A 15,977-nucleotide genomic window follows, 5' to 3' on the forward strand; every position below is an offset into this window, starting at 1 on the left:
ATATGCTTTTTGGAACTTAAAAGTTCTGGTCACAATTAACTTGCATTGAATGGATCAACAGAGCTGATATATTCTTCTAAAAATCTTTATTTGTGTTCAGCAGAAAAAAGAAAGTCATACACATCTGGAATGGCAATATATGATGAGAGAATGTTCATTTTTAGGTGAACTATCCCTTTAATTATTATAAGCATTGTTATTCTGTTTTTATTATAATATTTATATTCATCATGTAATTTGATTTGATATTGCAAATAGTTGTATTATTTATATCATTATTATTATAATTATTATTCTATATGTATTTATTTATTTATTGTATATTGGGATAGGCCTATAGTTGAATAAAGCAAGTCAGCAACATCGCAGCACTAGGACCTTGCGGCAGAGCGCATTTTATTGCACTCTGGATGTGTCCGCGCTCCCTCGTGCCAGAGGAGCGCACCTACTCTGCCAGACTCTTGATCAATTATTTGTATGCAAGTGTCCATCCGACAGTCAGTCTGGAGATGGCTGCGAATCGAGTGGGGAGACGTTATAACAATAAAGTCCACTCACCGAACCGAGGTGCCGGCAGGGAAGCTGGACTGAGCGTGCAGAAGAGACAAGCGCGTGTCACCGTAAAATATAACAGAAAGGAACTCCAGAGGCGCTTAGATGTGGAAAAGTGGATAGATACCGGACTTGATGAGATGTATTTGGGAAGGGTGAGTCACCTTGTAGCAACGATTGAAATTACGCAGATATAAAGAAGAAAAAAATAGGAATTGATTGAATACATTTAATTCATTCTGTGATTATTTAATGACAATAACCAATAAGACCTTCCAGCAACAAAAAACGTTACTGAAAAATGTGCTCATGTGGAATTGGTGTACTAATGATTCATTGGTAAGATTCAATAATAGGCTGTCTAATAGTGCAAGTCTTTTGTCAAATTGGGGCGTAGTTTTAAAATCACCATATCCACGTGCACCTATTAAAGCTATGTGCCTCAAATATTAAGCAGGTGTCACTTAATATGGATCCAAAATGGAGTGTAAATTATTTGGGGGGGGGGGTTAAAGCTTAGTAAAATGTGATTTATTTTGCCATTTTATGAATCATTTTATTCAGGGGTTAAAAATAATAATACTATTAATAATAAAATTTGAATAAATACATGGGTGTCTAAATATGGATTTATTAATAGGCCTGTTTGGTGTGTAATTCATAGAAGTTTTTCTTTCAGATTAACCGATTTGAGTGGGAATCTGTTTTAATGATTTGTCTTATCATTATTAATGTATGCCTTTATTCAACTTAATTGTGAAAATAGATAATTTACACAGAAAATCTGGTTTAGTAGATGACCAAAAAAAATTAAGAATGATATCACATGTATTTTATAAAAATCTGATGACAGCTGGGACAAGTTACCTTCTTGCCTGTTGGGAGTCATCTAATAAAACCGGCAAAATTTATTTGTAATGTTACAATATAAAAGTAAATGCACATTGTTCTAAACAGGAGAAACAAACACCTTCTGCATGACTACCTTTTACTCAAATTGATATTCTGATAATATAATTGTAATGAAAACATTTGCATTAAATTATAAGAGTTTAAAATTCTTCACTGCCTTTTGAAGAAGCATTTTCACTATAGTGAATCCCATTGCAAGGGCATAGCAGCCAAGGGGGACGTGGCGGACACGTCCCCTGCACTCTTTAAAGAGGTGATTTTGTCCCCCACACTTTTTCAAGCTAAACCCATACTGAGTCCAAATGGTGGATTTGTATAAGTATTCTTTGTATTTTGTTACTTTGGGCTGATTGAGCAACAATCCAGCCAATCACAGGTGAGTTTCATGAGCCGAAAAAACCTTTACGTAATAGGCCGTCAGTCAGACAGTCTAATCAACACGGCTCCGTTCATTTCTACAAAGTTGCTTTCAACAATGCTCATTTATCCATGTTTTTTATCGCATTGATGTTGATCTAAATGAATAATCTAGAGATGATGAACACACAAATGAGAGTTATTTATCGGCATATCGTTCGTGATTTGCAGCATTACGTGAAATGCACTGCAGAAAAAAAAACAAAGGACAATCCTTTTTTTTTTTTTTTCTCCCAATTTGGAATGCCCAATTCCCAGTGTGCTTTTAAGTCCTCATTGTCGCGTAGTGATTTGCCTCAGTCCCGGTGGCGGAGGACGAATGAAAACGTACGGACATTATTGAAACTCTTATTATAAGACTGTTATTATTGTCTTTTGATAAAAGTCATGCTGAGCAGCTCACAAACTATATAAATTATAGATTTGCTTTGTTCTTATAATGCTTAAAACCTCTACTAAAGTCTCTTTGTAGGTCTGTAGACATACATATTTTGAAGGATTACAATTTTCTTTTGATCGTTGATTCAGTGACTAACTCATTTCACACAAGAATCTCATTTGTCACCACCTTTTGAAATCACCAGAAATGGTCACTGAATCATTAATTGGATCTGTATGGAATTTTGGTGAACGTAGTCAAAACACTCAAGCGGCTTGGATAAATTTAAACACCGCAATGTACAAGCACAGAGTACAAATGTCGTTATTGTAATTGATTAAATAATTTATTCAGGACCAGCTTGTGCTCAGCTTTTATTGTCATGTGTGAAACAGAAGCAAGTGCTCCACAAGATGAACATTTGATGAATGATACGTTTTTTATTTTTTTTGCAATTAATTTGCAATACTTGAATCTTTAAAATACTAGAAATATAAGTATATAATACTTATATATTAATATAATACTTATATCATATATTAATATATAATGTAATATATTAATACTGCACTGTGACACCTACTGACAGCTGTGTCTGTCAAACACACTTTTAAAATGACCACTACTCTCATGTCCCACTGTATATTTGCTAAAAAAAAAATAAAAAAAAGAAAAAACACAAAAGAAAAATAAATCCTGAATCAACAAAAATGTAGTACACATCAATATACAAATAACAGTTAAACCTTTTACAGTGTGTTGGTCGAGTGGTCTTTTGTTCTCAAGTTGTAGGCCTATGATATTTTGATCACTTTGGATGTTATTTGATTCTGATTCAAAACCCCTTCGGGTATTCAGCTTTTTAACAAAACTAAGCAAATCGCTACTGCATATCAGTGGATCTAAGAAACGGGTGAGCAGTTGATTCCATATTACATGATTTCTATGAATCAGAGATCAGACCACGGTGCGGAACAGAAGCGGAACGCGTCTATGCGGGGGTGCACAGTCTGGTGCCGCTCTCGAATATGCTGCCTCTACCAGCATCCGCAACTGATTAGAGCAAAGCATAATGAGCTTGAAATATTTTTGAACAAGTACAGTCGCTAAATAGAGACGGAATGTGTCAAGGGGATCAAACAAAAACTGCATTGGAGAATACAATAAATGGGATGGATTGACAAACAAGCATTTTTTTCTTCTTTTTGGAATCTAAGCTGCCAGAACACCATTCCGGACCATACCAGCCCAAATTAACCCCTAATTTTATTGCACAAGTAAGTTTCAAAATATTTTTTGATTGCGCCCCATTGAGAGTGAGAACCACTTAATCGTGACCACAAGGAGGTTACCCTATGTGATTCTACTCTCCCTAGCAACTGGGCCAATTTGGTTGCTTAGGAGACCTGGCTGGAGTCACTCAGCATGACCTGGATTCGAGCTCGTGACTCCAGAGGTGGTTGTTAGTGTCAATACTCGCTGAGCTACCCAGGCCCCCACCCCACCTTTATTCTTGAAGGGCGTAAACCTTTCATGCTGTAGGCCAGACTCACAGAGGATACAAGGGGGTTCTGCTTCAAAAGCTGAAACTTTAGCAGGGCTAAATTATAATTTTTATGTTTCCATAGTAAAAAAAAAAAAAAAAGCTATTGGTATAATTTGGCGAACATTTTTTTTTGTGTGTGTGTAAATTATGTTGATGCAAGCACATATTCCAAAATGTTTGCATAAAGAGCCATTAATAAATTACTTAATACTCAGTATTATCAAACATTCTAATCTGCAAGGCTTTGGTTAACACTACAGATATATATGCTGAAGATTTTTACCTCACACTTTGTCAGAAACTTTGAAGTATGATTTAGCTGTTAAAATAACACAGCTGATATAACTTCTTGCTCAAGCTGCTTTCTCTGTTCTCCTGGGAGGCTTAAAAAAACAAGATGTGGTCAAGTAAAAACATGTCTGATATGCAGAAATGCTGACAAATGATACACAATTATTTTGCATTCCATGGAATATTTTAGGGCCCAATTCTGTTAACTGGAGGGAACAGGTCCCATGAGCAACATGGGAAAGATCAGGCAGCTGATTTTAAAGACTTAAAGATGTGGTTTGTTGGTGCGCCTGCTTGCCTTACATGGAGAGCTTTCTGGACCTTAGGGATGCCAACAGGCGCCTGAATAATACTGACAGTCAATGGGCTTGACTGGGCTTTGTGATAGTGAATGTAAGGGAAAAAAGTGCTTGGGCTCTGACACTGGAATGCACATGAGTCTGCATAGCATGTTGCCATGATAAACACAGTTCTGAAATTATGTAATCAATGTATGGCTTGGCGCACCTTAAAATAAAAACCGAAGAGTTTTCTGAAACCAGTTATCTGGTTTGACTGAAATTTTCATATAAGGTGATGAAATTAGTTATCTTTTTGTGATGTTGGAGGATGAGAAATATTCCCCTACTGCTCTGTGATTCTGCACACTAGCACTTGATTGGCTTGTAATGCAGAGTGTAGAAGCCTTTAAAAAAGCTTTTGATATTCAGTGAATTCAAGTAATTCCATTCCATTTGAATGTCATTGTTCGGCAAACTTGCAGTTAATGCCCTTTTCCAAAACCATCTGAAAGTGATGGTCTAATAACATTTACATGAAGGGTTTGTTTTTCTATCATCTCCTTTATCAGGGAAAGGTCATAAATGGTTCAAACATAAACCGATCAACACAGGTAGATTTTTACCAATACCCTGATTTTGTGTTGCATGTAAACACATTTACCGGCGTCCTTACCAACTTATTCAATGTGCGCAAGTGTTGTGTGCATGTTATGTTGAATGTCAAAAGCAGAGAATAATCAGATGATTTCAGGTGTCAACACGGTTCTCTTGCATTGTCTGATTTTTTGGAATACAATGATTATTGGTAGTTATCAGTGTATTAGTATGCATGTGAACTTACTGATTGAATGACACAGACCTCAAGACTGGCAATAATCAGGCTGATTCTATCCAATGAGTGGAGGACAGTGTTACACATCTCAGTGTGGTTCTGCATCTGCACATTATAAGGTGAAGCAGACATTAGAAGATCCTCATAAATAACAAACAACACTGAAATGTTTCTTCTGTAGTCACTGGACACACTCATATTATGGCAGAATATCACACACAATAATCTATTTGAATCTTTATGACATGATCTTCATTTCCTTCCGGTAGCAGGACAACGGTCTGCTTTTAACACTACTGGTCCTGGGATGGATTGATTGGTATAATTGTCTCATGGGGTGTTTCTTATGGGTAAGGGGGATGGGGCTGTGGAAGTGAAGACCCCATATGTCACTGTATCACACAAAGAAAGCCCTCTTGCAACTGTCCTCCACCCCATCCCACAAAACAACTAATCGCTATCTATTGGTCCACAAACAGGACATCACAAGCCCCATTAAACATGGCCATTAGTCCTCTGCCATTAGGCCACAACTGTATCAAAGCTGAATCAAAAGCCCAGATTATAGCCCCTTGGTGGTCTGCTGAACGTCTGTATGTGGTCCAGGGGTGAGTGCATCTTTAATTCCATGCCTGACTTCATACATGATACAAACCTCAAGTCATGAAACTTTGTGTTACAGATGTGACTTATCCGATTAGTAATCATGAAAAATAGTAATAGTTTACAGAATTAGCTGTAAGTTATTAGCTCTGCTTGAGTTGCCTCTCTGCTTATTGCTCAATAATCTTCCAAGGCAGCCTCATGCGAAACGTACAGTAGACTCGACTCACAATTAATTAAAAAAAGTTTGACATTAGCATGTTGCTAAGATAACGGTGTGATACTCTAATAAGCATAAAAATACACAGCACACAAATATTGGGTAAAATATTTTTTTAAATTTAATCATTCATACTTTACATTTTTTTATGAAATATAAGTCAATTTTTAATCAACATTTCTCTCGCTTTGTTCGCCATCTTGGATTTATTTTTTCACTGAGCTCGTCGTAAGTCTAGAAGGGAACTGTTGGACTGGGAAAAGTCTTGCGAGAGTCACATGCAGTATTCATGCACTGTGTTGGGTCTCACAGAAACACTACATCTACCCCTACCCCTGAACTTAACCCTAACCCTAACTCTAAAATGTTAACATAAAAAATGACTCTCGCATAACTTTTCTAGAAATATGGTTCCCTTCTAGACACAACCCTCATCGTAATGCATTATTGGATTGCCTCTTCGTAAATTATTCATGCGATGCTGCCTTATAATTTGGCTAAAACTATGTATTTTAGGAGGCGGCATAATTAAGTTATTTATGCCTGAAACAGCCTTCATGTCGGGAGCATGCCTACGATGCCTTAACCAGCTGCCTCCATAGGCAGCCCACTAGGTTTTGGAACAGAGCAATTGTGTTATTCAACAATAGACCTGATTCTCAGTAGCGCCATATTTGAATGAAAATGAGGCTGAGAGATAGAATTACAGTCTTTTCAGTGGTAACCTCTGTATAAAGCTTTCAAGTTTTCTCTCAACTAAAATTTCTTGGATTGTTTTTTTTTTTTTTTTCAATGTTTTGTCAGTAAACGATCCAAAACACTTTAAACATCTGTACAACCTATTGAAGAGACTAAGTCTATCCCTCACAGCCTCGTTGTCATTCCAGTCAAAAATGAAAGGTGATGCTTCTGTGAATAATGTCCTTAAATGACACAAATTTTCCCACTTAAATGCAAAAAATGGCATTCTTGATGTTTGGGTGGTAAGATATTGTTTTTATTTTTCACCACTTCATAAAACACAAATCTGCTAAAGTGTCTGAAACGTTTGTGTGCTAGTTCAAGTCACGTGGCAATGAAGAACAAAAAATGGATGCCCCTGGATGAATGTTTTGAGTGTTGATGAGTGCTTGTTTAAGCATCAAAAGGGCAATAGAGGTCTAGGTTAGAAAGTTTACAAACAATGTTACATTTCAAATATGAGTTTTTGTTTTTAATATGGCCACCAAGTAGGTCACCAATGACCAAAGGCTTACACAAATGAATTTTTTATTAAAAGAAAATGTTTCTTGTGATGGAATTTTTTTTTGGAATGCCAAATTCCCAATGTGCTTTTAAGTCCTCGTGGTCATGTAGTGATTCGCCTCAATCCGGGTGGCGGAGGACGAATCTCAGTTGCCTCTGCTTCTGAGACCATCAACCTGCACATCTTATCACGTGGCTTGTTGAGCATGTTGCCACGGAGACAGCGCGTGTGGAGGCTTCATGCCATCCACCACGGCATCCATGCTCAACTCACCATGCGCCCCACCAAGAACGAACCACATTATAGCGACCACGAGGAGGTTACCCCATGTGACTCAACCCTCCCCAGCAACTGTTGCTTAGGAAACCTGGCTGGAGTCACTCAGCACGCCCTGGGATTCGAACTAGCAAACTAGCGAACTCCAGGGGTGGTAGCCAGTGTCTTTTACCACTGAGCTACCCAGGCCCCCTTGTGATGTATTTTTTAAGTAAATGTTAGGAAGGTCAGCAAAGGCACATAACATAATTAGTAAGGCTGACCCATGTCAGCCCATTTCACAGGCACTTTTGCCTGTAATGTGGAACAGCGTATTGTTACATCACAGTGTATGGAGTCCTGAGGACAGATGATGCACAAAGGATTTGACATTTTACTCTGATTGGACAGAGCTAATGTGAGAGCTGCTGAAGTGACCGCACAGTGCTCCATCAGAGATTATCTACAGCACTTAACATCAGTAAGTGCAGTATTATAATAATGGGCAGTATGTAGTTCATCATGCAAAAATATGTCTCACTATGAAAGGGTGTGAAAGTAGAACTACATTTTTTTTTGTGGTGCTTGCATGTGTAAAAGTCACTGCTATGATGCTAAAGATGGTTGCTAGGGCATTGCTAGCTGATTGCTTACTGTTCCAAGCTTTTTTTTTTCTTTTTTTTTTTTGTCTGATGTCTGATGTTGTAAAAAAAGAAATGACACACCTCATCAGTAATCTGCACAATTTCAGGTATTCATGTCAGTAGCCCAAACGGTGTGGGATGAGTTATGAACCTAAGTTTGTTGAAATCCCCTCCGAAGTGTAAGCAATAGTAAAAGTGATGTACTGTATGCCTTTTCATTAATGATACTATAATATAAAATACTCACCTTGCATGTCAGACTAGGTGTTTAAAAAGGACTTGGCAGAGACAGGAAAAATTTTAGAAAGTTTAAGTAAACTAACCGATATTTCCAAATGTAGATGTTGATTTATCAACTGTATTCACGCTGTATGTCTCTGATCTTAACACGTATAAAATCTTACACAAGACACAGAAGATGTGCATTTGAATCAGTTGTACAGCTGTTCTCAAAGACAGCAGGGAGAAAAACTCACTTACCCAGTAGCTACTGGCCTGGAAATAATAGGGGACTGAATCACAGCCCTTGGGGGAATCGGCTGATGCTAAACAATTTGGAGTGATCCACTCAGCACTCATGCTTTCAGTAAAAGGTGAAAGTGTCCATGTTTTATCAGAAGCTGTGATTTACCACAAAGGCATGGGAAGCGGCGCACTAACGAGTTGGCTAAAGACTACAGCCTCTAGCGTAGGTCGATAGTGCACCTCTTGAGTGAGGTTTACACATACCGCACAGCTATCACATACCAGCTGGCCCCCGTTACACCACCAAATGGATTGCAAAAATAAACATTGTTTTTAAAACAGCTTTCTGAACAAGCCCCCTATCAGCCTTTGATCAAACAAACAGATAGTCCTGCCTCCAACTCACGCCATTGGTCGAGTCAATATTGTTGTGCCTCAAGAGACATGTCACTCAAAATAAACAGAGTAATTTTCATAGCACCACAGAGAGACAGGGCTCTAATTTTGTGAGCGTGCGAAGCGCAGCGCAACGAGCTACGACCATGCGCAACATCTTATCCAATTTTCGTGGGAGCACTAATTCTAATCGCAATTTTCTTGTCAACACAAAGCACAAGTGGGCATGGGTGGAAGTGTTTGTGCTATTGTGGGTGTATGCGCACAAACTGTGGGTGTATTGTATGCTAATGAAGTGGCGCAAAGCGCAGTTTGCTATTTTCCTGAGAAATAGGTTGTTGCACCAAGACATTTACATTTTTTTTCAACTCAGTTCCTGCATTTGCAGTTTGGAGATTCCACCAGCAGGTGGTAAATAAATTCATCTCCAAACTATAAAAATATAGTGGAACATCAGATTATGTCTCTGACAATCCAAGTTGTAGTAGCCATCTTATATGAAACAAAAATGTATGAGATTTGTGTTAAACTATCTATAGGTCTAAAAATCTAAAATGTTTGTAATTGGTAGACAATGATTTTTTTGACCACTTTGTTATTTTGATTATATTTGTGTTTCGTTTGAAGTGTAATTTTAGATATATTTTTGGTTTATTTTTATCGTGTTTTAATAAATTAATTTAATTTATTAAAATCGACCAGTAGAAGTGAAGTGCGTGCCGATGCAATCACTGTTAATACTAGCCATGATTTGTGTGTCAGTAGATGAAAAGGATTAATAATACTTACATTCTCTGTAATTTTGGAGCCTACATCCAAATTCTGACGAGAATCACATTTTCCATGCGTATGAAAGGAGCGTGTCACTGTCATAGAAATATGCCCGACAATCATCAAGGACGCAGTTCCCAGCTAACAAAAAAGGTCCTCAGAACGTCCCCTAAATGACCTCTACGAATGTCCCACGAACGTCCATGTATAGGGTCCTCTTGCCGTCCTCTGGACGTTCAAGGGGACGTTCATAGGACGTCCATTCAGGACGTTCAAGGGGACATTCATAGGACGTCCATTCAGGACGTTTATGGGACGTTCACAGAGGCCATTTTGGGGACGTTCTGAGGACCTTTTTTTGTTAGCTGGGTTAGTTTATTTTTTCCTTTGTCTGAGTTGCAAGGTGTCAGGTCTGATGATAAAAGGGAACACATGGGCGAATGGATTTTGCAAGTGATGTCAGATGAGGGACGATATAGGGACAGTCGCAAACTCTGGCCCGGATGAAAATTGGACTTGTTTGGAATGTCCTCGGAACGTCCGCCAGCGAACGTTACAAAGCAGACCAAATGCGGACGTCCACGGAACGTCCGCCAGCGAACGTTACAAAGCGGACCAAATGCAGACATCCTCGGAACGTCTGCCAGCAAACGTTACAAAGCGGACCAAATGCAGACGTCCACGGAACGTCCGCCAGCGAACGTTACAAAGCGGACCAAATGCGGACGTCCACGGAACGTCTGCCAGCGAACGTTACAAAGCGGACCAAATGCGGACCTAAATGGACGTTCGCAACGTCCGGGAGACGTCCCCTGTTTGCTGGGTTAATGCATAACGTAATTTATTCTTCTAAATCATTGCATACAGTCCATTTACACTGCCAGCTTCTTATGAATGTGCTGTCTTGGTCTATATCATTGGTGCTTGAGGGAATTAACTATTTGAGAGGATGCAGATGGTGGAATAATAACCAGAGAAAACTTCAGAATTAAATTGCACTTAATCCGGCCCATTTGCACGTTGCGCGTGCGATTTCACCAAATCTACTTGCGCCTAGACTTAATGCATGTATACACGAAAATACCAAAACTTGATGGATTTACACTTATGGCTTATGGCATAGCACTGCGCTTAATGCTAGCGCTCTTAAAATAGGGCCCACAGTGTTTACAGTTTTCAAGAAAATTTACATAAAAGGATTACTTCAAGTTGTCTCTGCATATTAAGATGGGATAGGAGAAGGTATTTTAACACCAAAAAAGTTCTTCAGATTTAAATGTCATTTTTTTTTCTCCACTGAATGTTAGCTTTAGGGTTGGGGTTTGGGTTAGGGGCTAGAGTTAATAAAATATGCATTCCTACTGACTGTATAACATCATGTACAACAAAAAGTACAACTCTCTTTTAGCACTACTCTGTGGACAATTTACCTGGAAAAATGGAGCTCACACATACAGTACGTTCAACAACACTTTTTAGCTTCAACCACTGGGGGCAGTGATTTGAATTTCAGTAAGCATAAACCGATTTCAGCAGCAGAACTTTCAACCTACTGTTGCTAAATTTACAGTGAGATCAGTCTGAAAACGTGTCCTGTGTGAAGGGCCCCATAGTTGTTATTTTCATTATGGAATAATTATGTTATCAAAAGTAATGAAGCAATAATGTCAACAACACTATTTAATGTACTGTTTTTCTTGTGAGCGTACACAATTGGTTGTACACAGTTCCTCTGCTTAACCACAAAATCTAAAGCAAAGTCATAAACTTACAAACTTACTGAAAGGTTGCTCAGTGCGATCAGTGTGTGAGGGGGTATGTTTGTTTCACAGCATTTCAGTGGCATTTGGAGTTAAAAGAAAGGTCACTGATGCCCCTGTCGGGTTTTCTGCTTGGATCTTAATCTGACTGACCTTTCGACTGGGTGGTGTTAGTTTCAAAAAGTTTATAGTTCTCCCACACCAACTTTGTTCCCTATGGTTCTCCATAACTTATTAGGAAATGCTTTGGCTTGCATGACCAGCACTGACCTGTAGTGTGGGTATATTCTTTAATTTTGTAATTTGGAACTTACCACTAACAAGTGATAACATGCTGTAAATGTGAAATTAATTGATGATAAGTTTAGATTAAATACCACCACATTCTATGACATTCTATCTTGTTATTACTGATTTGATAGTCTAATTTATATTTTGACTTGTGGGAAAGTATTTTGTACAAGCCTCAATGGGTTTTTTTTTAAATTCCCAAGAACTCCTGTTTCACTCGAAAATTGGCTTTATTCATCTGTATAATGTGCAGACATTAAAACTGAAACAGATGGCTGCATCTTTTCCAAATTCCAGATAATTTTTTCTTCTCCTGTGAAATCACAGCATTTACTCAAGACCAGTAAGTACAGAGGTTATCAAGGATGCAAATAAATTATCGCCTGATCAGGCCAGTTTGGTATGAAAATATGGTGACTGGTGTTATGCTTTCATTTCCCAAAAGGCTATTCTGTGTCACTGGTGAGTGGAGTGTTTTAAGCTGGTTTGGCTTCTGTGAATGATTTACTAGAGGGTTCTGAAAATTGCCCTTGGCCTACTTTCAAGTTGATTTAACCCAACTCAAGCCACAACAGAAAGGAACGTGAAGCCCAAATAAACACAGAGGTGCACCGCACAAATATTGTGTGGCATTTCTGCAAGTACACCATTTTCCAATAAAAGAAAATTACATTTCCGGTGCTGTTACAAAGATTAGGTCAGTGCTGTTGATTTATCCAGCCAGCCAGGCAGCCAGCCATTTATAATACATATGTATGTACCTAATGTTCAGTCAGCTTGTCATTAGCGCAATATAAATCAAGGCAGGGTGATCAGGACCCTGACACAAAATGGGGCTCCTTAAAAATGACATAAAAAAATTGTCAACAGTTGGCCTAGCAACACATTGAACATTGCAACAATATCAAGATTAACAACAAGATTAATTTAGATATTATTAATATTATTATTATTTTATCATAGTTATTGTTGCCATGGACTAACTCAGTCATTGACAATGTAACATGTCTTCCTCTATTTTAAGTTCTCTCCCAACTTTGTGTTTCTTTAAGGTTCTTTGTTCTTCAGAGCAATGTTTTTGTTTTGTTTTTATGAGCTTCTAGCCATTCATCAACAGATTTATGCTCACCATTAAATGGTGAAAAACTCCAACGCAATTTTTACTACAGTCTCTCTGGAATGCTCTGAATCGAGTATTCCAGAAAGCTGTTTAATAATGTGTTAATTGTGTATTGCTCACACCACATAGTAAATACATACATATATAAAGAATATTTATAGACAGTGTGTGTATATATATATATATATATATATATATATATATATATATATATATACTGTACTATGTGCTGTGAGCAATATACCACAATCCCAAGTAAAATGACACTGAGTATCGACATCAATGTGTTGTTTGGTTAAATCTAGGTGTATTTTTGTAGGGAACAGAGGGACTAGTTTATCCCAACACAATAGATTAGTGTTGAGTGACAGCTGCCTGGCCTAGTTTGACAGCTGCTGAGTAGAGCAGGAGACAGTGCTTTGATTTTAGCTCTGAAAGACCAAACAACTGTCTGTGTGAAACTGCATGCTGTGCCACCTTATGATTTCATGAAGTGCTCATTTAGTATGACTTCTAACCTTTACAGACAGCTTAGCAAGAGATTCATTGATTTCTGTGGTGGGCAGTCAAGCGAGAGTACATTCTGAATGTGCATTTCTAATGCGAGAGTTAATTGTGTAACACACTATTTGCACTATATGTGAAATGATGCAATAGATATCACAATAGGAGTGCACAGCAGAAATGAAAAGGATAACTCTGATGTTTAAGAGTTATTGTTTGACTCTGTTTCTCTCCTCACAGGAAGAGGAGATGCCTGAGGAAGTGAACATTGATGAGCTACTGGATCTACAGAGTGATGAAGAGCGGACAGAGAAGCTGAAGGTATCTGCTCTTTCAAACTACTGTTTCTATGCTGAGGAAACTCCAGCATAGAGTAAAGACCAGCATTGCTCAGTGGTCACCAGTATGTTAGGTGTCAGATGCTGGTTTCCCATGCACCAGGCTTCTCAATTTCCATGGTCAACATGCATTAGAAAGATCATGTTGGTTTACCAGTTTCTCCTGCTAGGTTTGCTTATGAAAGCATGGTAATTCATGGTGGTCTATGCCAGTCTTTTCAGCAGGGAAGAGATCCCTGTCTAACACTGTCCCTCTGCATTTTGTTAATTTGTTTATTCAATCTCTTGATTTTCTTTTTCTTACAGCACATCCTTAATACCTGCAGTAACAACACAGAAGTAAGTCAGCATACCTGTTTTTCGCTCCCTTTTTTATCCTGTTCAACCTATCGTTCTTTTACACACTGGGAAATACAGTAAATGTTACCTCTCATTTAAAATAAAGCTGCACCGTCCTTTTCTACATAAAGCCAATCTTTAACAAAATAACCCCTACAGTGTTCAGGTTTACTATAAACCGAGTGATTCACTGACACACTGTGGGAAATAGTGTTAACTAAATTTGAAACTGTCCCTTTATCAAAACATGCTTTTATATGTGTAAGGAATTATACACAGAAAGTTTCCCCTTTGTTAGCGGTACAATTACCATTTCACCACTGAAGAACAAGTCACATTTCGTCACATTTCATGTGCTTCAACAACTGTGGCATCTTCCTCTGCTGCCCCCTGTTGTTAAAGTTGGAAAAGTTGGTAGTGACTGGTCAATGCTTTAAAAAAAAATTCAGGTCATAAAAGGTTGATTATTTGCATTGCTCTCACCCAGAACTGCCCTAAACGTCCAAGTTGGTGATGATTTTTCGATGACATCAACAAGATGTTGAAATGCTGGATTAAAGTAGGATAAAACTGGGCTGCACCTTTTCTGGACGAATTTAGTTGTAAGCAACTGGATTGTTTTTCATCTGAATGGTTTCATTAACAGTCAAACAAAGCTCAGGTGTTAACCGTAAAAATTCTAGAATGACCTGAACGAATGAAAATATTCACAGATAGAACTGTTTTGGTACTGATAAACTGTAAAAGATCACAACCAAAGAGTTCTACATTATAATAACCTGGAGAGAGCTATCTGTTAGTGTTCCCATTATTTCCTGAGCTTTTTATTAGCTGTGATTGCATTACACTTGAAACATTGTCTCATTCCACTGTTGAATCATGTCTTTCATTAATAACTTTCTTCTCTGATGGTCTGCTATTCCTCCTCATCCTTACAAGGACTTCATCACAGAATTGGTGAATAAACTTCATGGCCTCCAGAAACAAGAGGATCTCCACAACAATGGGATCGAACATCCTCAGCTTCACATCTTCCCGGACCACCAGGGATCCTCTGACACTTAGAGACACTGAGCACCCTCCCAAATGAACATGCATATTACCTATGGCTGGTCATTCTCTTGTATAAAACATGTTTAATACCAGGATATCAGCAGCACATGTGCACAAAAAAGAAAATTTTGCAGCCGGTTTGTAAAGAAAAAAAAAGAAAGAAAGAAAAACCCTATAATTTATGTAGTAACCGTGCAGAAATGCAAGCACATATTAAAATACTGATGACTATTTGTGTAGCTCCCAGTAGCTATCCTGTAAATACCAGACCACTTCATGGACCTGTGATAAGGTGTCATCCTTTTTTAAATTTTTGTAGGTATCGAAAAATGAGAGTCATTTAAGAGGCGTACATCCCTTCCACACTGAAAAAAGTGAATATGTGCATTTGTTACCTACCTGATCTTACCTTCAGACAATTACTGTCAGTGGTGTGACCCAATATATTTAGGTTTACTCAAAAATACTAAATCATTTATTTGACTCCAATAAAATCAGTTAAATGTATAAGTTACCACATGAAGTACATTTTTAAGTTAAGTGTCAAAGCATTTTTACAGTGCTTGTTATCTCTTTTTAGCAGTTCTTTTTCCAGTTTTTAGCAGTTCTTGTTCTTTTCAAGTGTCAACCCATGTGGAAAGATTTTTATCATGAAGAATCTGTTGATTTTTAGATTACAGGTGCATCTCAATAAATTAGAATGTCGTGGAAAAGTTCATTTATTTCAGTAATTCAACTCAAATTGTGAAACTCGTGTATTAA

At 38.0% G+C, this 15,977-nt stretch overlaps 1 protein-coding gene across 1 annotated transcript; it reads left to right on the plus strand.

The window, feature by feature from the left end:
- The first annotated feature begins 420 nt into the window (after positions 1 to 420).
- LOC127429966 (protein phosphatase 1 regulatory subunit 14A-like) lies at positions 421 to 15,977 on the plus strand. Its single transcript, XM_051679368.1, has 4 exons — positions 421 to 707; positions 13,726 to 13,806; positions 14,130 to 14,162; positions 15,102 to 15,977. Exons 1-4 carry the CDS (start codon positions 510 to 512, stop codon positions 15,225 to 15,227), a joined length of 438 nt encoding a protein of 145 aa, XP_051535328.1. The 5' UTR covers positions 421 to 509; the 3' UTR covers positions 15,228 to 15,977.

The sequence above is a fragment of the Myxocyprinus asiaticus genome, chromosome 39 (genome assembly GCF_019703515.2).
Source record: "Myxocyprinus asiaticus isolate MX2 ecotype Aquarium Trade chromosome 39, UBuf_Myxa_2, whole genome shotgun sequence".
In the NCBI taxonomy this organism is placed as follows: domain Eukaryota; kingdom Metazoa; phylum Chordata; class Actinopteri; order Cypriniformes; family Catostomidae; genus Myxocyprinus; species Myxocyprinus asiaticus.

Coding starts and splice junctions, on each gene's coding strand:
- LOC127429966 (XM_051679368.1), top strand. CDS start 510: ATGGCTGCGAATCGAGTGGGGAGACGTTATAACAATAAAGTCCACTCA. Junction 13,807..14,129: donor AGCGGACAGAGAAGCTGAAG/GTATCTGCTCTT, acceptor TTTTTCTTACAG/CACATCCTTAATACCTGCAG. Junction 14,163..15,101: donor CCTGCAGTAACAACACAGAA/GTAAGTCAGCAT, acceptor CATCCTTACAAG/GACTTCATCACAGAATTGGT.